The sequence below is a fragment of the Citrus sinensis genome, chromosome 3, assembly GCF_022201045.2.
Source record: "Citrus sinensis cultivar Valencia sweet orange chromosome 3, DVS_A1.0, whole genome shotgun sequence".
Lineage (NCBI taxonomy): Eukaryota > Viridiplantae > Streptophyta > Magnoliopsida > Sapindales > Rutaceae > Citrus > Citrus sinensis.
In genome coordinates this window covers 52,063,042-52,085,132 of record NC_068558.1, presented here as the reverse complement: position 1 = coordinate 52,085,132, position 22,091 = coordinate 52,063,042, and the positions used below count along the sequence as shown (strand labels likewise).

Below are 22,091 nucleotides of genomic sequence, written 5' to 3'. Positions count from 1 at the left end.
AAGAGATATTTCTTTTCCTAATGCGAATGAAGCAAGATATTTCTTTAAATATTACGTGAGAATAAAATTATAAGCCATCCCATAACAAATACAAACTAAAATCATGAGTCAATTTGTTCCCACCCCACCCATCTTCTTCCTTAAATTGACACCTACTAAATTTCCTCTCCAACATTTTAAAAGGTAAGTCATTTCATAACCCCCATTTCTTCTCAAGCCGTCTGCATATTTCAGTAATTCATCCAATCATCCACACTAAGCCAAATCTTAATGTCTCACTAATAGCATAGTATTATTACATTAACATATTGCTGACCGTGTATGGTAATTTTAGAAATTTCATTGTTATGCATTATAATGTATTAATGTCTCACTAATAGCATAGTATTATTACATTAACGTATTGCTGACCGTGTATGGTAATTTTAGAAATTTCATTGTTATGCATTATAATGTAGATTTTGGCGCATTACATAAACTCAAGGGGGCCCTCAGATTTGTGCAACGCACCAATTGACACATCAACTTTTCTTATCTCTATATAGCAAAAGCTATTGATATAAAAATTAATTTTTAATAGAATATTATATAGTATTATAATATAATATAATATAAATTATATTATATTCCACTTTTTATTCTTATCTTTTTATATTATAGTAATTAATATAAAACAGTAAATTTATTTTTTTATTTTTTAAAATTTTAAGAAATTTTTTTTCTTTCCAAAAAAAAAAAAGAGAGAAAATGAGGTGAAATGATGGTTTTTTTTTTCTTATTTTCTTCATAAAAGTAAAGTAAATTGAAGTTTTAAAAAATAAGAGATGATTTATAGATAGTTTATTCATCAGAATAATTCAAAATTAACCCACAACTTTTGTCCCTCTATTTTTGTTTCTCAAAAACTCATCTTGTTCGTCTGGCTTCTTCCTCTATTAAATCATGGTTGATTAATCGGTGAAGGAAAAAAAAGAATAAAATTGGAAACAAATTGATTTGTAGGAAAATAAATTCCTGGGCTATTCTTTTTATGAGTAGAGAAATGGGGTTCACCCGCGGGCGAGAAAATGAATCTAACCAAATTTGGTCCATGGACGTGAGCTTAGTTCATACAGTCAGAATTCCAAAGGCAAAACTAAAAGTAAAAAATAAAAAATGGTTATAGATAATTAGAAATTCTCATTTTAAAACTCTTCATTATCTTACATTAAAAGGTAAACTAGCGTTATTAACTTTTAAAATACAAATATCACTTACATATTTAGTAAAACTTATGCTTAAAATAGTACTACCACTTAACACATAATTTATTTGTTTATTATTTCTAATTATGTATGCCAAATGCATATTATTGTTATTATTTTTTAGATATAGAAAACATGAAATGATATCAAATGAGTACTTAGGACTTAAACTAAAAAGACAACAACTCCAAAATACTAATTCTCTTTCACATTTTTGTTTTAAGTAAATACCAATTCAAAAACAATATGTCGAGTTTCAAATAGTGTTTTGGATATGGGTAAATTTCGGATTATCTCATCCTAAAATGATAATTTTCAAAATATCCTCTAAATTATTTTAAACTTCAATTTGCTCTATTTTTTTTCAAAAGATAAGAAGAAAATTAGGGGTTAATTAATGATTTTTTTTTCATCTTCTCTATAAAAATGAGGATAAGTTGAGGTTTACAATCATTTAGAGGGTATTTTAAATATTATTATTTCATGAGGGGTTATTCTAAAAATTAACCCTTTATATATTTTTTTTAATATTGTGTATAAAAAATATTAATAATAAATCTATTTATTTAAAAAAAATGGTTTCGAAAATTGAGTTACAGAAATAGTTACTGAGCACTAAAGCCTTATTATAAAGAAAATACTTACTTACTGGGCATTATTATTATTACCAAGCAATTGAGGGGATTCCTTCACTACCAATAGCCAAAAGAGCAGAGAGAGAGAGATGGCATTGAGAAGAGCTGTGCTTGACCACGTTCGAGTACCAGTACAAACCCTAGCCTTAACCGGATCCAAACAGCGATGGAGTGTGTTAGGTTCTCTGCGTTTCATGTCATCCCACGACGATCATTTGACCAAAGAAGAGGTCATTGACAGAGTGCTCTCTGTTGTCAAGTGCTTCCCCAAAGTCGATCCCTCCCAGGTCAAATTACACCCCCCCCTCCCCCCCCCCCCCCCTTTCTCCTTTTTTTCATTTTTCACTTTTTTTCAATTAATTGACTGTTTGATTTACTGGGAAATTCTAATTTGTAATTCAATTTTTTAGTCTTAACTTCCTAAAAATTGATTGAATCTGAGGAAAGATTGGGGATTCAATTTTGTTTAATCCTCAAGCAAATGTTTGATGGCATTTGCCTCCCTAAAAGTAGGGGAAAATTGGTGTATTTCTGAATTCGATATGCTTCCTTTGAACATTGGTTGTACTGGGCCTGGGTTTCATCCCCTAAATCTATTTGACGCCTTTCAAACCACAATCACTGTGTACAAGTAGACTCCATAATGCAGCTTTAGCTTTAATTTGAGCATTTGAATTCTCTTTTAGATAGAGAACTTCAATTATTCGGAGATGCTCTCGTTATTCCTAGTGAGTGGTTAGCTAATAGATCTTTACTTCCAAACCATGCCCCATTTATGGCCATATAACCTCATGAATCCTAATGGTTGCTCTGTCCATTACATTTTCTTTTCCATTTTTGGCTTTATCGTCTTGATTTATCGATTTTGTGGATCTTATTTGTCACTTGCAGCTTGTTGAGCCTGTGCTGCATTTCCCCGTTAGTTACCTTAATAATGTCGTTCTGTGGATTTAACTTCACACCATGTGTGACATTGACATGTTATCATTTTTTGTCTTAACATGTGGTTTTGTTTAGCTACAAGCACCAAATTTCATTCGCACATTATGGAAAAATTATTCTAATCAAGTTTTGTCACGTGATCATGTTTGCTGCCTTTGTTTTGCTTGTCGTTTTCTCACACTTCTTAACCATTCAGGTGACTCCTGATGTGCATTTCCAGAAGGATTTGGGCTTGGATAGCTTGGACAATGTGGAGATTGTAATGGCGCTAGAAGAGGAGTTCAAGCTTGAAATCCCTGACAAGGAAGCTGTTAGGATTGATGCGTGTAATCTTGCCATTGAGTACATCTACAATCATCCGATGGCTAGTTAATTTGAATAAGGAAGTTTCTCTTCTTGAATTTATTGTGGGGGCATCAAGAAAAAAAATTATCTGTTCTACCCTGTTTTTTGTAGGCTTTGCATATGATCTCTGTAAGGTAGATGGAAAATAATCCAAATCTGTCTGATAATGAGTAGAATTTGAAGAACCCATGTCTCATGACGTCTGTTGTTTTTCTGCTGTAATCCAATTCTGCATTTGGATGCTTGATCTGGTGACATTTTATCATTGTCCTCCTTTGAGATGCATATTTGGCTTCTTTTTATCTGTTAGCCTGGTCTAAGTATGGTTTTGGCCTGTTGAGTTACAGTTTTGTTTTTTGGAGCCAAATGCTTGACCTGAGTACATTAAATTTTGCTGAAAATGGAGTGAGCATAAACAGGTTTTTGGACTCAGCTCTTGGTGCGGCTTATATTGCAAGCTCGTTTATGTTGCTGATTGAACTATTTTGGTGATGACTGGGCCTTACTTCTGTATTTTGAACGAGGATAAGAAGATTATTGCTCATCTCCTAACATAATATGAAATCTGAATTTACTCATACTTAAAACGCCAATTTTCATGGAAATTCCTTGTAAGATGCTCAATGATTATTTGCTTGCTTATTCAACGGACTGGTCATATTGCCGTGCAGATGCTCAAGTGCCATTTTAAAATTCTTCTGTTTTCTGCATGAGGGAATAAAGGCATGTTTATCCTTCATGATATTGATCCGGTTGATTTGAAATTTGAGTAAAATTGTAGAGTACCTGTTTCTTTCTTTGTTTCTCCCATATATGGGGACACAAATAATTTTCCTTATGTGGTAGACTAATCAAGAGGCCATCCCTCTTACTACTACTCTGCTTATGCCCAACTATGCTTAAAAGATTTATCTCGTACAACTGTGGATCCTCATGCCTGTCACTGACTCGGGTGTTCGGCCACCAGAAAGGAACAAGATGGAAAAACCAAAAGGAAGTTCTTTTGACTCTCACATGCCAAAGTTTACATAAAATTAACTTTGGGAAGAAAAGAACAAGTGATTCACTTCATAACACATTGCCACGTGAAATCCTACTAATAGAGAATTTTTTATTTTTTAAATAAGTTTCACATGCTGTGGTTGGTCCAAAAAATAATGGTCATTAAATTTAGATATAATAATATTGATCTCCAAGAAAATATTAAGACCCCAATTAGAATTACGGTTGAAACACTATGAGCAGCTTGTTTCATTAGTTTTGATAAAAATAGTGTTAGGTTAATTTTTTAATAAATTTATCTATTTTGACAACAGTTTTTAGAAGTCTTTTTATAAGTAACTTATTAAATAAGTCATCAAAACCTTTTAAAGTTTCTATTATAATTTTAGCATTCTAACTAAAGGATAATTATGTCTTACTTTTTCATAAACCCTGATATACAAATAAAAGATAATTTAAATTTACACATATCTTGATCGTTATAGAATAAAAGAACACTTTCGAAATAAAATTTAACAAACGTTAAATTCATAACAATCGCAACAACACAATTTATTAAATATGTGGTTGTTTTTTTAGTCAACAACTTATTTTATCTGCACAATAAAAATAAATTATTTTATAAACTACCACAATCCCAAACTACCGTAAATTATAATTGATCTTCAAGCAAAGATTAATTAGAGAGAATATACCCATTCTTTAAGTTCACTTCAAAACAACCTCAGAATCTTTTTATACAAGTCTTAATTATGATGATGACGATGATGATTAATCTAGTTCTTTTCACAATTTCCATGAAGACAACCATCCCCAACCTTGGAGGACAAATGACGTAACTCCAAAAATCATAACCGATAACCCCAAATAAAAGAACAAATAATAAATAATAGCAAACTCGAACGACCACTGAACTGATGAAGAAACGAATGAATTACTTAAGCATGTTTATAATTGAAAGAGAAATGACGGACAACTGAAAGGCATCGTAATTTCTTTTCGTTAATGGCGAGACAGCGCCCTGGTTTTCTTTAAACCCATCTTCACAAGTAAACGAATGAATTACTTAAGCATGTTTATAATTGAAAGAGAAATGACGGACAACTGAAAGGCATCGTAATTTCTTTTCGTTAATGGCGAGACAGCGCCCTGATTTTCTTTAAACCCATCTTCACAAGTGGTGCAGGCATCAACAACCGAACTTACTCCAATATTAGCATCTTCATATTGCTTGGCTTTGTAGTCTTTCATGGCTTGTTTGAGAGTAGGCACCGCGTCAGAATAAAGATCGAAACAATCATGCAAGCAGGCCCTCATAAATGGGTCCAACTTTTTCTTCTTCAAGAGATCCTTAATGTAAGATCTTGTCTTTGTCACGTTTTCTCTAGTTAATTTCATTGAGATCATTCCGAGCTCGCCAAGATTTGCACACTGGCTTTTTGCATCAGCTTGGAGAGAAGTTACACAAAAGTTGTGGCTTATGTTTGGGTCATTTTGTGCACATTTTTTGCAAGTTTCATGCACAATATTGTGACCGGTTATCCCATGAAAACTGCAAACGAATAAGAAGAAGAAGAAGAGGCTGAGAAAGAGATGGATTGAAAATGGAGAAGAGTTGGGCCACATTTTTTTTTGGTTTTTGGGCACAATTTCTGAGTTTGTACATGCTTATGTAATTTTTGTCCCATTTTAAGAGTATTATAAAAATAAAAAAATAAATATTTATGCTTAAAGCGAAGGTTAAAGAAAAGCTAATGTAGTGTATATATGTCAAATGGACAAACGTGGCCTTTATATGCCACCTAAAGTAAATGCTTGCTTCACTTCAAAATTAAAAAAAAAAAAAGAAAAAAAAATTTATAATTATATGTTGTTATCTTCGTAATGCCACCTTAGCTGGGAAGAATGAATGAATATACTCAAACTTGTCTGTGAAGCGTTACAACTTAGAAGCTGCCGTCCTACTTCCCCATCATTCGTGAGGCTCAAGAGCTTTCCACCTTAGCTGGGAATAATCTACTTAATACATTTGATTAGTTTTAGCAATCTGTAGCTATAAATTATTTAACCTTTGCATATATATATATATATATATATTTTTTTTTCATTGATCAAGTTCATTCTCTTCTTTCACTAAGGCGCTGTGCAACATTTTCTTTACAACTTTCTCTCATTCACCAGCTTGCCCAACACAACCACTCGCTAATTATTTCACAATCTTACCATTAATAAAATCCCATTTTCTTAAAATACCTATATTATTCCATAAATACCCTTAGTTCATTCTTTTTCTTTATGAAGCCTCTCCCGTGCCATTGAGTCTCTGGCTTTCTATTGTAATTCACTCAATTCCCACCGCTCTTTCAAACCATTAACTAAGAGAAGAAAGAGGAAGCTTGCAGTCTTCCACGGCTATTAGACAAAGATCAATATTAATGGGAAAGAAATTGGTTTCAACTTCTTCATAGTGTAATATTTTAGGAAACAATTTATAATGTGTGTGCATAAAATGATTTCCAATTGCAAATTTCATTTTCTAGATATCGTTTCAGTAATGGTTATTTCCCTGCATCTTCAAAACAATCTTGAAGTTGCCAACGATTAAAGGAGAAAATAGGATTTGCGGGTTGCGGACGGATGAATGTTTTTTTTTTTTGATAAGGACGGATGAATGTTAAAATGGGCTGAGCGTGACGTCTTCGGATAATTTTAATTAAGGTTACAATTGTAATTATTTGGAAAAAAATTTAAAAAAAGAAAAAAAGAAAAAGGCGGTGTTATAAGGAGGATTTCAGGGGAGTGTTTGGGAGCTCCACTCTCATCAAAAACTGAAAGTTAAAAGTCGGACCAGGCCTGCCCATCTCGAGATATGGGTGGGCTCGCGGCTTGATTCCCCTCTCAGTAAACAAATGGTACCACAAACGCAGGTTTAGCATTTCCCTCCTAAAACCCTAAAAATGGAAAAAGGCCAAACGAAGCCCTTAACAAAAACAAAACTCGGCGTTTCATTTCAAAAAATCAAAAGAAATGCGTAGATAAGGGACAGCAAAAACACAGTACACTTCTGACGCCGGAGCTCATATAGAAGGAAAATGGCGAACCTGCAGACGGCAATGGACTCCGCATTCTGGGACCAGCCCATATCGTCGCCACGAACCCTGGAAGGGTCGGCTAATTCAATCCCCGGCGAGCCGTTTCCGCTGGACGCCGCTCGAGCCAGCCGAGCCCTTAGAATCCAGCAGCTCTCTTTTTTGGGCCTGGGGTTTCCTTTGGGTATTATTCCCTCTTATGCTCCTGCTTCTCCTTCTCCTTCTCAGAAAGAGCTCGAGCTGGGCTCTTTCGCTCTTGAGTCTCTCCTGCTCAGACCATCTACCTCTAACTGGTAAATTTTATCCTTGTGCTTAAAAATTTCATATATATATATAAAAAAAAAAATTCATTTTGAACTTAAATTTAGTGTGTTACACTTGTTGTAAGGTGGCTTGGATTGGTTGGCCAGTTTCGTCCGAAGAAGCTGATTTCCGATATTAAAAGAGAATTTTCAGCCGCTGAGGATTTGGAGCTCTCTGTATTCACATCAGCTGCTAAGCATGTTTTGGATAAGTCTCTTTATTCCGTTGGTTTATGTTCACAACTTTCTATTGGTCCGTCAACGTCCTTGTTGTGGAGCACGGAGCGGCACGGCCACAAGAAAGGAAAACGCAGCAAGTTTATGCTCTATCACAAGGCAAGTATTTGCCCTCTATTCTATTCATTTCTTTCAATCTTTATACTTTATTATTTCTTTAAGGCTATTCATCCTTGTTGCATTTCTATTATGACATATGGTTTTGGTGTGTCTCTCGATATCAGTTCATTTTATCCCGTTATGCAATTCCTATCCTCAAATTTGTCCAATATTTGTAGACACTAACTATCAACAACTACCGAGCTTTTACCTTGTTTTATTCTTTTATTAATGGTCAATAGATTTATTTATTATTTGAACAATGATATGAACATTTTATGTGTACATGCAGCTACTTAGTCATGACATTACGCTAGAGGCTGCGTGGCCTCAGCTGTTCATTGACCATAAAGCGCAGTACTGGGATGTTCCGGAGTCAGTATCCTTAAATGTGGCATCACTCGCTTCAGATTCTGGGTTGCGTTATCGCTTTGGTATACAAAAAAATGGCGGACAGCCTGAAAGTGCTAATGCCATAGATGGTGAGCCACCTGCTGCTCTGATGCCTGGACTATGTGCAAAGGCTGCCTTTTCATATGAGCAGAGAAAGGACATGTGGAGAAACAAGGAGACCAAGGAGGATCTCATCATAAAGACAGACAAGGGTTCTTTTTGGCGTCCGGCATACGATGTGTGCCTTAGAGAACCTCATGCAGCTATATCCACAATCATTGGTAACTTTGCTTTTCTTGCAGTTTCAACCTTGTGGTAATAGTTAATTATGGAATTGTGCTTGTAGCTAATTTTACTCTCTCCCTATCCCCCTCCGTGTGTGTTCTAATAAGCAGAGGCGGATCCACCTCATAAATTGATCCTACACTGCGGAAAATAATTTCCAAAAAAAAAAAAAGAGTAAAGAGAAATTACTTGAGTTACTAATTAGCTCCCGTTAAATCTAGTAAACTAGCTTCATTAAATTCATAAAAATAGCCCTCATAAACTCTTAAATCCATAAAAATTTAAACTTTAGACTGATGCTATTGGCACCCCTCCAAAACTCTCATAAAACTCCTTTTCTGGGAAAGCCTGATTAAATAATTTTAAAAATTATTATTTTATCTTCACATACTTTATTTCCACACTTAACCTTTTGTTCTTCTTAAATTAAACCCACGATTGAGAGCTCTGTTTCCTTCATGCATGAATATATTCGTTTTCCCAACTGATTTTTACCCAATAACAATTCTGGTGATCTGATACTTAAAAACTCAAATAACAATCAAATGCTATATTGTAAAGTTTGTTCTCTTTTGTTCTCATCATTAAGATAAAACTATAGCATACTGATGAAACCCCATTATCAGTGAACGATCTTCTATTTTCAATAATTGTTCTGTATGAAGAACTGACATCCAAACTCCTATATGAATGCGCACGCGCTCGCGCGTGCACACACACACACACACACACACACACTATTAATTAACATTTGGTGTTTTCATTTAAATAATTTGTATTTTTTTGGCTTCTCTAAAATTTGATTTTATACAACTTTTTTGGTGTTCATGGGCAAGGATGAGTTTGTCATTTATGCAATGAAAGGATTAGTCTTTACTGGATTTTGTTGCTTATTATTTTTTTTTCTTTTTCTTGTTCAAGGACTCTTTATCATTTATTTCTTTTTGGGATTTACTGCCAGATTTGATTTTGCATGCAAATAACCAATATGACAATTATCATTTTAGTTGTAAGGATCAAATTTCCATTTATTCCAATTTCTTTTGTATTGAGTTGTTTCTGCTGCTGATCTCCTCATGCTAACGTTAACATGTCAGGAGGCACCTGTGTGGCCTGGTTTGGGGGCAAGGAGAGCTCAATGGCCGGTGAATCCCAAGATGGGCGCATTGCTGTGAACACTAAAAAAAGAAGTCCATTGAGTGCAGATTTATTTGGCTCCATATGCTGTACTGTTCAACATGGTAAGTTCAGGAGAATATTTGCTGACCTAACCCGAGTAGATGCTCGTTTGGACATAAGTTCAGTTTCAGGCCTTGCCAAAAGCATTTTGAATACTTTCAGCCGTAATTCAGCCAGCAGTGCAGACAATTTGGTGTTTTCCCCTAGGCTAAATTTTATTTTGCAGCAGCAGGTATTTCCTTCACCATATTCTACCTGCTTTAGCTGCTGTCAAATATTGTTGTAATTAGAAATCTAGGCAAGAAACAGGATTCATGAAGGAACTAATGTGAACGGTAATTCAAGAAATCAAATGACTTCTCTGAATTGAAACATAAAACAATTTGGAAGAATTGGAAAACTATAATCTTTTGAGAAACTGCAGAATGCAGACAAACTATTTAACTCTTCTACTACTGGAGAGAACTACTTTTTGAAATGTGATACGTGTTCGGTGCTCGATAAGTTTATGTTAGGAATACTTTTGAAAATGATAATTCTGTATCCCACTTTCCAGGTTTTAGGGCCGATAGTCTTCCGTGTTGATTCAAAGTATTTACTTGATGCTGCATCTGGGAAAGATGGCTCACATATGGAGGATGTAATATACAGCTTGAGTTACTCATTGAGGCTTCTTCGCTCTGGGAAAGTTGTTGCTTGGTACTCACCCAAAAGGAAGGAGGGCATGATTGAGTTACGCCTATTTGAGTTCTAATGTTATTTGAGCTCTAATGTTTTCATTTTTGCTTGGGCTTATGATTTTTTTAGTCCATGCTTTTAGGAAAAGAGTTGGACGTTCGGCACCCCTCTCCTCATGAAACCCTCTTTTTCCAGTTATATTTATTTTATTTTCAAAAATATCTTTATTTTTAATATACTTTTTAATTTTCGTTTAATTTTTTTTTGTTAATACTCAAAGTAATATTGTGCTATCTTTTATTTATTTTATAATTTTGTTATTACCCTGTACACAAATTAAGATGTTTTATGTGTCATGAATTTTTGAATATTAATCATTGATTTAAATTATGGATATTTTACATTATAATTCAAAAGCAATCTCAAGTACAAAAATGTTTAATGAATAAGTTTGAAAAACAATTTGTGAAAAAGATTGATTATTAATGTAAGCAATTTATTTTAATTAAAAAAAGTCACGTTTGTTTAATTCTGTTTATCCTTAACCGTAATTTTATTTAAAGTAAGATTTATAAGAAAAATGAGAGGCTACCAATGGCTTCACCCTTAGCACCTCAGACATTAGAAAACTTTATCATGTTGCGTCAGTGTCTGAGACAGGTCTAAATGGGGCTCTCTCTCTCCGCCTCTGGTTTTAGTTTCTTTGGCAGATGGGATTGCGGCTGAAACTCCCAATAATCCTTAATTAAATCCTGACCGTCTTGGTATGCAATGGAACAAGTATAACTGAATCGTCATTTTCATTATTCACATCATTCCTTCCGAAATTCCGCGGCTATGTATGGCAATTAAACTTGCCTGAAAGGCCACAGGCTTTTTCACAACGAGAAAGAGCCGTCTGCCTTTAATCTGAACAGATGCCACACTGCCCACTTGTTTAGACATACTTAAGACAACCGGAAGGCAGAGGGTGGCAGAAGCATATGATACAGCAGCATGCTGCCCATAAAACTTATCTCCTTGGTTATTCATGGTTCTAGAAGATCAATTATAAAATAAAAAGATCCACCGTAGAATTAATACAAGTGCAGATATGATGCTAAATTCTAAAAAGCCAATCTGCTGTTATATCAGCAAATTATGGTGAAACATCACTCAACCACAGCCAGCAAGTCACTCTCTTTGACGAAGCAATGCCTTTCATCTGCTCCCAGATCAACCTGAAACAAACACACATGCATTCAGAGTGCGCCGATTCATAATTATTTCGGTACATGACAAAATTTGAACACCATAAGTGTTGATTTCTACGATGGGAGAGGGAGTCCCCTCCTATATTGATGCAAATGAAATCAGCCAATAGTGTTAATGTAACAAAGGAAATGATAACACCATAGAGGCAAGCTGCTTACCTCATAAGCACTAATGTCAGAAAAAAGAACCTGCATTAAGAGAAACATATACAACTTTAGATATGGGAGAAAAGAGCACACCAGGAAATCTTGAAAAGAAAATTAAACTATTAGTGGCATTACCTTCTTTCCAGCATTCACTTGCCCAACATCAGCACCAACTGTGAGAATCTGGAAAAAATAATAATAATAATAATAAATAAAGTGGAGCATTGGATCCTGAACAATCATCTACCACACCCAACAAACACACAAGATTTGGCATCTTACCTCCCCCATCAAATACCGTTCAAATTTAACAGCTGCTTTGGGCAACAAGATTCCACCAGCTGATTTCTATTGCATAAAATAGATCATTCTTCGCATGAGAAAGCATGACAGGGAAACTCATGTAATTCAATGTACAAAAGAAACTGATGATCCACTGATTATGTCATAAAAAATGTTGGCGTTTAGAATGGCGAAGTTACAGTCAACAACTCAACATATGTCTTTCTAATTGGGCCAATATAACAACACTGTTACTATCTCATCCCTTGCCAATCCCACAAATGAAACATTACAGACCAACAATTTTGAACGAGATCTACTCTGCCAGAATGCAAGATAATATCACAACAACAGTGACCTCATAATTAGTCTTAACTAAACGGTAAGGTTACTACAACATTTACTATCTTAAAACATACATTACTTGATAAAATGCAACTTTGGCTTTCCATTCTAAAAGGAAAACAAAAGCTGAAACTTTTACTCTATTTTTCCAAGACAAAAGACCACTGGGGTAAATCCTCTCGAATGACAGTTAGTTCTCCAGTTAACAAGTCATCACATGGTATACAAAGATTGCAAATCAGTACGCTGACATAACAAATCCATAAGCATAGGTGGATTCATAACCGATACAGCAATAAAGAATCTATTCCCAGTCATGAGTCATTGCTATAAAAACATCAATATGACATGAGATCAAATAAAGCCCCCCGATAAAATCCAATAACAAGGACATTATAGATAAGGGCAAACCTCAGGTAACTGTTCGAGACGAACCAGGACTCTGTCGGCTTGAGGAACAACCTACAAAATAGAAACAAAATCAAGTACATTAACAATTAACATTAGAAGACCCATCTAGAAATAAAAACTTAAAATGGTAGACGAAAGCTAAATTTAGAGAAAGATTAAAGAAAATTTGAAACCTTAGTGGGCTCCCATTTGGTGGCAATTGCATTCACTGTCAGAGTTTGTTTTCGCCATCCTGTAAAAAATAAAAATTAAAAAAAAAACCGCATTTATTGAGTAAAATTGACGAGAAAAGGGAAATGACAAAAAGATCAAATTGAAAGGTGAATAAACCAACCAAGTAGCCTATGGTTGGAACGCGAAGGAATGTTATTTTTCTTAAGAGAAAATAGAGGAGCTGGTATGGTAACGAAAGTAGCCGCCATGGATAAGGAGCAAGTATATAACTAGCGCCAAACTAAACTCTGCGAAAGCCAACCCTTTTTCTATTTTCCAAGGCCGTGTAGGCAACCTCTTGGTGCGTACGTATGCGCCCATTAAGTTCTGGAACGTTCTTTCTTTCTTTTTCTTATTATTATTATTATTATTATATGGAAAATGCTACTTACCCCGAGTCAAATCACGGGTCAAACCCCGAAATTAACAAACGACGTCGTTTCATCTGTTTTTTTTTTCTTTTCATTCTCCCTAAAACGACGTCGTTTTTTGATATACTCATATATATTGTGGGGATCTTTTAACCTTGTTGTCGTAACTTCTGTTCTTGCAAATACAGGATTAACAAGGTTGATCTCTTTGAATGTTTCAAATTCCCAGATAACAAGTGCAGGATTACGTCACCTGAAGCCACTGAAGAATTTAAGATCACTGACTTTGGAGTCATGTAAGGTGACTGCTAATGACATTAAGAGACTTCAATCAAGGGACCTCCTCAATCTGGTAAGCTTCCGCCATGAGTAGTTCTGGAGGTTGAATATGATGTCCTGTAAATAGCTATGTTGGCATGGAAGAGCTCCTACTTATATGCCTAAGAAGACATTTGACGAACTGTACAACCCCAAATCGATTTAGCTTGGTTAATGCAGCCCCAAATTGCTTTCTCTTCCTTTTTGTCTCACAGCCATTCTCCTTCTATTTCTCAACCATCGACACCACCAACACCGACAGCCATCACACTTTTAAACCCAAGGGCGAAGATCAGACCCCCACCAAAGCCCAGTTTTATGCATAATTGGCAGAGGATGCGCACCCAAAATTGGAGTCCTACTTTGGAGAAAAGCCAAACGAAATACGATCCAATTTAAAGTGTTTCACAAAGCCAATAAAAAAGCAAAACCAGAGTGACGAACAGTAGAGAAATTCTCAAACCCATGGAACCAAAACAACGTAAGATCAAAAAAACTAACAGGCTACTCACTAAATAGATACAAATAGGTGCAAATTCTAACATCACCACAGCCCACTTTATTCTCTCACTCCTTGCTTGCTCACGGAGCGGCATACCGGAGAAAAAATGAAGAAGAAAAAAAATGATCAATCTCATCTCATAGTGCCAGGATGAAGAAAGGAAATAAGAGGTAATCTTTTTCTAACTAAACGGCGTCGTTTTAGATAGAATGAAAAAAAAAAAAAAGAGAAAACGGCGTCGTTTCACTTAGTTTCGGGGTTTGACCCAGGATTTGACCCGGGGTAAATAGCAGGACTCTTATTATATTTACATTTTTTTATTTAATTTTAAGACCTAAGTTTTTTGGTTTATCAATCCGTCATTACTCATTAGGAACTCTGATAATAATTCAGATCCACCTAAGCTTTTATTACTTTTTTAATCAATTTATCTTCAAATATTTAGAAGTAACGTAATATTTAACATAATCTATGATAAAAGACTATTTTATCCTTAAAATTCTAAAAATGATTGAAAAGATTATGAGTAATTATGAGTAATTATGAGTAATGCTATTTGTACTCATCTAAAACTCTCACAAAACTCTTTTCTTAGAAATCTGATTAAATAATGTTAAAAACTTATTATTTTATCTCCACATATTTTATTTCCGGGCATACCCTTTTGTTCTTCTTAAATTGAACCCCATGATTGAGAGATTTCTTTCCTCCATGCATAAATATATGTGTTTTTTCTAACTGATTTCTACCTTACCTAATAAAAATTATAGTGATTTGATTTTTAAAAACTCACCTAACAATCAAATACTATGTTGTAAAGTTTGTTCTCTTTTATTCTCATCTTTAAGATAAAACTGTAACATATTAATCAAACCTCATTATTAATGAAAGATCTTTTATTTCTAATTATTTTTCTAAGTGAAAGTACAAACACTCAAAATCCTATATATATAAAAAAATATTATTATTAATTAATCATTTAAATAATTTGTCTTTTTTTGGCTTCTCTACAATTGGTCAAATTCGATTTCATGCAACTTTTTTGGTGCTGATAATAAATACTGCCATGATTGGGCTCTTAAACTTCATGGACAAGGAAGAGTCTGCCATTTATGCAATAAAAAGATTAAGTCTTTACTGGATTTTATTGCTTACTTTTTCTTTTCTTGTTCGAGGACTCTTTATCGTTTATGTTCTTAAGCGTGTTTATGAAATTAAAATAGATATATTAAAATTTCTAGCTATTTGATGGGGTGGGGTGGGGTGGGGTTAAGGAAAGGGGCTTGATGAGAGTTTTTGAGGGGTGCTAATAGCTCTGCTCAAAGATTATTTTATCCTCTAAATGAAAAAATTAACAAAATTCATTATTTATAAATCTATCCTTGAAAAAATTAAACATTTAAAATTAATTGCGTTATAAAATTAATAGAACTAAAATCAGACGGGGAAATTGAACCTAGAAAGAATTTTAAAAATAATTGAAGATTTAGTATTTCGAGTAAATTAAAATTAAAATGAGAAATTGAGTTGATACCAAACGCATCCGAAGAAACTGTATTTGATGAGTTCTTATCGTTAAAATGATGTCATTTTAACCTAAAGAAATCAAATTAATGAAACACCTTAAATATCCATGTAACATCTACATTTCATTAATGATGTTAACAATTTGTTAGTAAATTGATAAAAACTAAAAAGACAAGGTTTGGTTAGTGAATTGCCTTTGTGGCCTATTTGATTAGTTTTCAAGTAATTTTATTTAGATGATCACCCAAGTTTGAATCTTGAGAAACAAACTCCTCTACCTTGAAGAGAAAAAAATAATAATTAGTGAATTGATATGTCAAAAAAACATAAATGCCGAATTGATAATTTCTAATTGATCAAATAACTTTTTTTTTAATAATTATCAGTAAGTTTTTACATCCACCAATCACTCAAATCTATTGAGTCTGACACAGAGCTATAAAGTATAAGACCAATAATTTCATTAAAATGTATTTGTATAATCTCAATAAAATGTATTTACATGCTTAATTTGCTGTGAACGACACAACGTGGGTCCTCGTCCAGCATCCAGCAAAGCAAGCATTTGAAAATCTGCCGCTACTCCAATTATTTTGCCAAAAAGTAATACACATTTACGGTTCAATCAACGGCTACTGGGGACCACAAGTCCCATAAATTGTCTTTAATCTCTTTTAACACTTTTATCCCTTACCCTTTTTTTTTCCCGCAAAATATTATCCATTTTCACCCTCTGATTTTCTTTTTCACACCATTACCAAACCAACATCCTTCTTAAAATAGGCTGGAAAGGCAGTTTACTCTTTACTAATAAGCCTAGGGTTTTCTACTTTGCTTCTCACTCTTTTTTTTCTCCCTTTTTTCTGGTAGAGGAAGAAGCCCAACATCTGACATTGTTGGTTGGTTACAATGGTGAAGCAGCTCTGTTTCTTTGAGTGGACTGTGCTCTGCCATCTACTGCTCTTGGTTGCTGTTTGCTCTAAGAAACATGGTAACATAGCTCTTCATTTCCCTTTGTTTAGTTTCTGAAACCTTGCTAACAGATTATTTAAAAGTTAGCTTTTTGCATATAAGCTCCTGGGCGCACGTGTTTTCTTGCTTTCTTTTCTGAAACTCTGCTTTTATCTTGTGTCTGTGTTTTTGCAATTGGGTGATTTTGCTGTTTATTGTGCTCTTGGGTGATTCTGTGAAAAATGGAGCAAGAGATTGGATGTTCAAAAGTTTCGAATCTTCAAAGATTCTAGTTATGTAAGTACCTACGACTTGAGGGAACGACAACTTTAATTTATCACATTACATTACAAAAATTCGAGACTAAAACGATTCCGAGAAGAAAAATCAAGATAAAATAGATGGCGTTTCATCTTCTTCTTGACAAATTAAATTGGTTTCCATTAAGCAACCTCTGCATTTGAGAATTGGCATTCCGAGAAGCTGGCTACATATTATTAAAGAAATAATAATAATAATATTGATGAATGAAATACAACCCGTAAAGGGAAATGGTTCAAAATTGACTTGAATTTTGTTTTACTAACAGAATACACCACTTTGTTGTTGGTTGTTTATGCTATTCAAGAAAGCATGAAACTGGGTTGCTTTGTGTGTAAGCGCCCCAGTTTGGTACTGTAATCATTGGAGTGGGTAGTCCATAATCAGGCCTATGAACGGACGCCGGGACTAGCATATCAGTTTCGCATCACAATTCAACAACACAAAAAGATAAATTGACTTTATAAAGTGATTAAATGTCTTGCTTCCTCAAAATAATGACCGAAATCATTGGCATGCGTCTAATTAATATTCTTCTCTACTAGTATAGCCTTCACCTGCAGAAGCTGAAAACTTCATCTCAATTGAGAATGCACATGCACATTACTTGTGTTGTCGAGTGTTGAGAGCGGTGATGCTAACTGTCATAATGTTGAATGTTCTGATTCTTGATGCTCATAGATTTGAAAAAACAAACTATTGATGTTCTATGAAATTTCTTCTCGTCCTGAATCTTAAGTACTCTGAGAAAACTATTGATGCATTCTTGATAAGTGGTGTAAGTAATTGATTGTTTTTCGACATACGGATACAGGAAACCCCGCAAATGATCTTGTTGACATCATTAACAACAATCGAACATCTCAAAAGCTCCGAAAACTGAACGACAGTCCTGGGCTTGGCTGCATGGCTTTACAATATGTCGAACTGTGCAAGGGGAACTGCTCTACCGGCAACGCTGTGAACTGTAAACCACCTGAAGATGACTTCACTGAAGTTTTTGCTCCCAACTGTGGTGTAGAGCTGCCCACTTTTGGCACCATAACCGGCCACATGGTGGGATGCAAAACAAAGTATCTTGAACCATCACGAGCCTTTTCAGATGTTCTAGTGAAGGACAAGAAGGCATTATCCCTTCTGAGAAATAAATCACATACTGAGGTAGGAGTCGGATTGGTTGGGTTCCACAAAAGTTTCTTTTGGTGTGTTTTGTTTAGTGACGGTAAGACAAATTCCACGTTTGTTCTTGATGATCATGGTGAAGGGATCAGGCAGAAGAAAGGATGCTTCAGTGGAAGCACCTATACTTGCAGTGATGGAGAGAAGACCAAGACCGGTCTGTCTTTTTGCAACATCTTGATGGTGGGTTTACTTTATATTTATTATATTCTACAAAATTTCTACCATTGTTGAGTGAGAGTTCAGAAAATGAGAGAGACAATGCTTGAGGATTTTTCAGTTGAATGAACATTATGAGAAGAATCTTGTATAATACAATTTTCTCACCTTTTCCTTAGTTTCTGACGAATATTATGAATGTTAACTAGAGACAGTCCACAGAATTCACACAGAAAAAATGGTCAGCCTGGGAGGGTGTTTCAGTCAATAGATAAAATCGGTTGTTTTATTATATAATAGAGGCTTCAGGTCTGGAATTAAAATTTGGGGAGAGTTTACAAGTAGTAAAAATCCGTTTACAACATTTCTTTGTAAACTCGTTTCAGAATTTAATTTAGGAATAGAAAGTTTTCCTTATGTAATATATGTATATATTTATCTTTTTCATTAGTTTTGCCCATTTCTTTGTACCAGAGATTAGGATTTGATATGAATCCAATTCCAATTTAGTAAAGGGTAGTCAGATATGTCGATCTAGTTGTTAGCCAAGAATGTGGTCATGTTTTTTGGCATACGCGTGTTTTTGTCTTGGTCTGCTCCGAAGTATGCGAGAATCCAGTTTCATTCGAGGGTAGGGTAGGTTGGTGGAGTGGCTGTTTGTAAGATTTGTTTCAACTAACTGTTATATCAAAATGCCTGTGGTTAGTTCCTTATCCTGTTCCTCTTACCAAAAACTTCGCTTTCCTTTCTCAACATGATGCCATTCCTTCCAAACTGAAACCACTTACTTATTACTTGTTAAATACAAGATTTGGATTTGAGTGAGATTTGTAACATTAAGAAAGGAGTGTAGATTTCACAAGTAATATTCTTTGCAACTCCAATTTTTTAGACTTAAAACTAAAGAAAACATGAAACGAATAAAAGCAATTTCAGTAAAGATTGATACTTGTGTGTTACAAAAATAAAATAATTGATACTTTCCCACTCTATCAATCTCGTATATTCATGACAAAATTAAATGATCATTACTATGCCTCTTCTTTTAGCTATCCATTATGAGAAATTCAGTCTTTCCAAGATCAAATAAATAAAAAAAGTAATAATATAACCATAAATTTTTGTATAAATTTATTTTATATAAATTGATATGACATGATAAAATTAATTGAATTAAATATCTATTTTATATTTTCACTCAACCAATAAATTAATGATAAATCAGTTTGTACAAAATAAATTTGTACAATAGTTTGTGGGTGTATCATCACTCTAAATAAAATATATATTACAGTAGGAATCAAGAAGAATTTTGATAATTCAAAATCAAGAATTTTTTATCACTCACGGCAAATAAACAGGGACTTCAAACCAGAGATAAAGACACTCAATTGAATTAATCACAAAGTAAAGAATTAATTATCTGGGTCTCACAACTGCATCATATCTTAATTCAATTTAGCTTTAAAAAAAGAGCTTTCGAATTCATCAAACTAACTAAAAGGTTTCAAGCGATTGACGCCTAACCAACACCATTCCTATCATTAATCAAAATTTTCGAAATTAATTATATACACGGTGCAGTACAATATGATACCAACTCGTTCATAAATGATCGGTGATTTTCATGCACCCACTCAAATGCTCAATACAACGTATTGTGTGTCATTAAATCATCACCACAAAATTGAAAGAAAGCAAACATAATAGACACAGCTCAGTACCATGTATACGGTAATTCATAGTAGTGATTCAAAAAATACGCAACCTGCAAATCTCAATCGTCTGATATTGAACGGACGCGTATGCCCTCTACTTAAAATCTATCTCTACACAGGACAAAAGGCATCCCCACCCCTAGTTAAGGAGACTTAAGTTTGACTGTATCCACTTCATTCATTCATTCACCTAAATTTTGAAAGGAAAATTAAAAAAGAAAAAAGAAAAAAGTAGCGTGGATAAAGCAAAAGAAACACAACATACCGCCTGGGGTTGTAGCCTTAAAAAAAAATAACAAAAACAAAAAATTGTGTATTATTTACAAGTCATACCCCTGAAAACCAGCGAAAAAACTCGCTGATTTCTTCGCCAACACGGTTGGTCTCCATGTCGTAATCTCCCACATCGCTCTGGCGACTGCTTCCAGTGAAGAATCTCCCGGAGCTCCTGAAGGACATGGCACGTGAAGAGACAGAGAAAGAGAGCCGGTCAACGTAGTCCTTGAGCCAGCTCCTTCCCGCGGCTACCTCCGATGCTAGGTTCGCCTCCGAAGCTGCCTGAGCGCCAACCTCCTCCTTGTCGGACATGCTTCCCCGGTGTATTTGGCTCGTCGTGATATCAGACTCCTCGTCAACTACGTAGTCGAACGAGCCGAGAGAGTAGGAACGTCGTTGCGGCTCTCCGGGCGGTTCATTACCGGCTTGGCGGCGGCTGATGGAGCCGATCTCAAGCCTGAAACTGTCACTTCCGCCACCAGAGGAAGCATGTATAGCCTTCATCACATCCGTTTCCGTGGCAATAATCGGAGAGCGGCAGAGAGGACACGTCAGATTGGACTCGAGCCACGTATCGATGCAACGAGCGTGAAACGCGTGGCAACAGAGAGGAAGAAGACGGAGCTGATCGTGAGGCTCGAACTTGAACAAACAAATGGCGCAATCTCCTCCGCTAGACGACCGGCGAGAGACGGAGGAGAAGGCGAACAGAGGGAGCGAGTCCATAACCGAAAATGCAGGATTATCAGGCGAAACGCGGCGGCTGGAGACTCGACGAGAGTCGGCAGAGGAGACGGTGGTGACGGTGGAGAGATGACGGAGGCATCGGCGGTTGAGGTGGCGGAGGAGGAGGCAGAGGGAGATAGAGAGGAATACGGTGATGGCTAAGATTAAAATGATGATGATTAGGCTTGGTTTAAGATTCTCCATTGATGAGAGCGAACGGTGATGAGAGTGTTGAGTGTTATTATAAGTAAACAGATCGTACGGCGGTGGTGTTAACGATGATGATGATGACAGTGGTGAGAAGGAGTGAAAGAGAGAGCTATAATCTGGCGCCGGTGAGTTTCTTTTATAGACAGATAGATGTATGATCATAGGAGATAGATAATATATCATCATACATTGGTGCTGTGACTGTGACCGTGCGAGAATGGAAATCACATGACGGTCACGTGAGAAGGGCGTCATTTAATTCTTCATTCAAGATCAAGATGGAAAACTGGTAAACTGCCAAATTGAGTTGAAGTGAGTAAATGCGCTTTCTTTCTTTCTGAATGTTAAGACTCAAAGGCAAAGGCAAAGGCAGCTGGGTCAATTAATACTCAATAATAATAACATCCTTGAGAAAGAACGAATGGCTTCGGTTGGCTCATGCCATGTGTCAGTTCCTGATTTGTCACCTCATCATCTGATGTTCCGATCTCTCTGTAATATTTATTTTAACGCGAAAATGGAATGGCGATCTGAACCGTTACTCCGTTAGTTATATTAGTTGTGATCTAATTACTTGTTTAAGTGGTTGACTTAATATCGTTATTTTTTTTTTTGGGGGGGGGGGGGGGGGGGGGATAGAATACTCGTTACTAATTAAATTATAAGAATAATGCAGCGAGCGCCAGTTCCTAGAAAGGACAGGCAAGGTTGCTGCTAATAGGGAGGAATGAGCAGATTATGCAAGAAGCAAG

General features: G+C 35.3%; 5 protein-coding genes across 5 annotated transcripts; 3 read left to right on the top strand and 2 right to left on the bottom strand.

The window, feature by feature from the left end:
* The first annotated feature begins 1,902 nt into the window (after positions 1-1,902).
* On the top strand, positions 1,903-3,411 carry LOC102615166 (acyl carrier protein 1, mitochondrial). Its single transcript, XM_006464316.4, has 2 exons — positions 1,903-2,166; positions 3,018-3,411. Exons 1-2 carry the CDS (start codon positions 1,969-1,971, stop codon positions 3,192-3,194), a joined length of 375 nt encoding a protein of 124 aa, XP_006464379.1. The 5' UTR covers positions 1,903-1,968; the 3' UTR covers positions 3,195-3,411.
* Positions 3,412-6,975: 3,564 nt separating this feature from the next.
* LOC102615440 (protein TRIGALACTOSYLDIACYLGLYCEROL 4, chloroplastic) lies at positions 6,976-10,687 on the top strand. The gene is made up of 5 exons (XM_006464317.3): positions 6,976-7,550; positions 7,646-7,895; positions 8,188-8,569; positions 9,671-9,984; positions 10,309-10,687. The coding sequence occupies exons 1-5, from the start codon at positions 7,261-7,263 to the stop codon at positions 10,504-10,506; spliced, it is 1,434 nt and encodes a 477-aa protein (XP_006464380.1). The 5' UTR covers positions 6,976-7,260; the 3' UTR covers positions 10,507-10,687.
* A 714-nt stretch (positions 10,688-11,401) lies between these two features.
* Positions 11,402-13,389, bottom strand: LOC102615745 (10 kDa chaperonin 2, chloroplastic). The gene is made up of 7 exons (XM_006464318.2): positions 13,203-13,389; positions 13,042-13,100; positions 12,869-12,919; positions 12,113-12,178; positions 11,966-12,013; positions 11,843-11,872; positions 11,402-11,650 (listed from the first exon to the last, which is right to left on the bottom strand). Exons 1-7 carry the CDS (start codon positions 13,288-13,290, stop codon positions 11,582-11,584), a joined length of 411 nt encoding a protein of 136 aa, XP_006464381.1. The 5' UTR covers positions 13,291-13,389; the 3' UTR covers positions 11,402-11,581.
* A 3,144-nt stretch (positions 13,390-16,533) lies between these two features.
* LOC102616043 (hypothetical protein) lies at positions 16,534-18,587 on the top strand. Its single transcript, XM_006464319.4, has 2 exons — positions 16,534-16,790; positions 17,886-18,587. The coding sequence occupies exons 1-2, from the start codon at positions 16,709-16,711 to the stop codon at positions 18,482-18,484; spliced, it is 681 nt and encodes a 226-aa protein (XP_006464382.1). The 5' UTR covers positions 16,534-16,708; the 3' UTR covers positions 18,485-18,587.
* A 1,543-nt stretch (positions 18,588-20,130) lies between these two features.
* Positions 20,131-21,684, bottom strand: LOC102616322 (E3 ubiquitin-protein ligase ATL4). Its single transcript, XM_006464320.4, has one exon. The coding sequence runs from the start codon at positions 21,592-21,594 to the stop codon at positions 20,455-20,457; it is 1,140 nt and encodes a 379-aa protein (XP_006464383.2). The 5' UTR covers positions 21,595-21,684; the 3' UTR covers positions 20,131-20,454.
* Between the last annotated feature and the right edge of the window lie 407 nt (positions 21,685-22,091).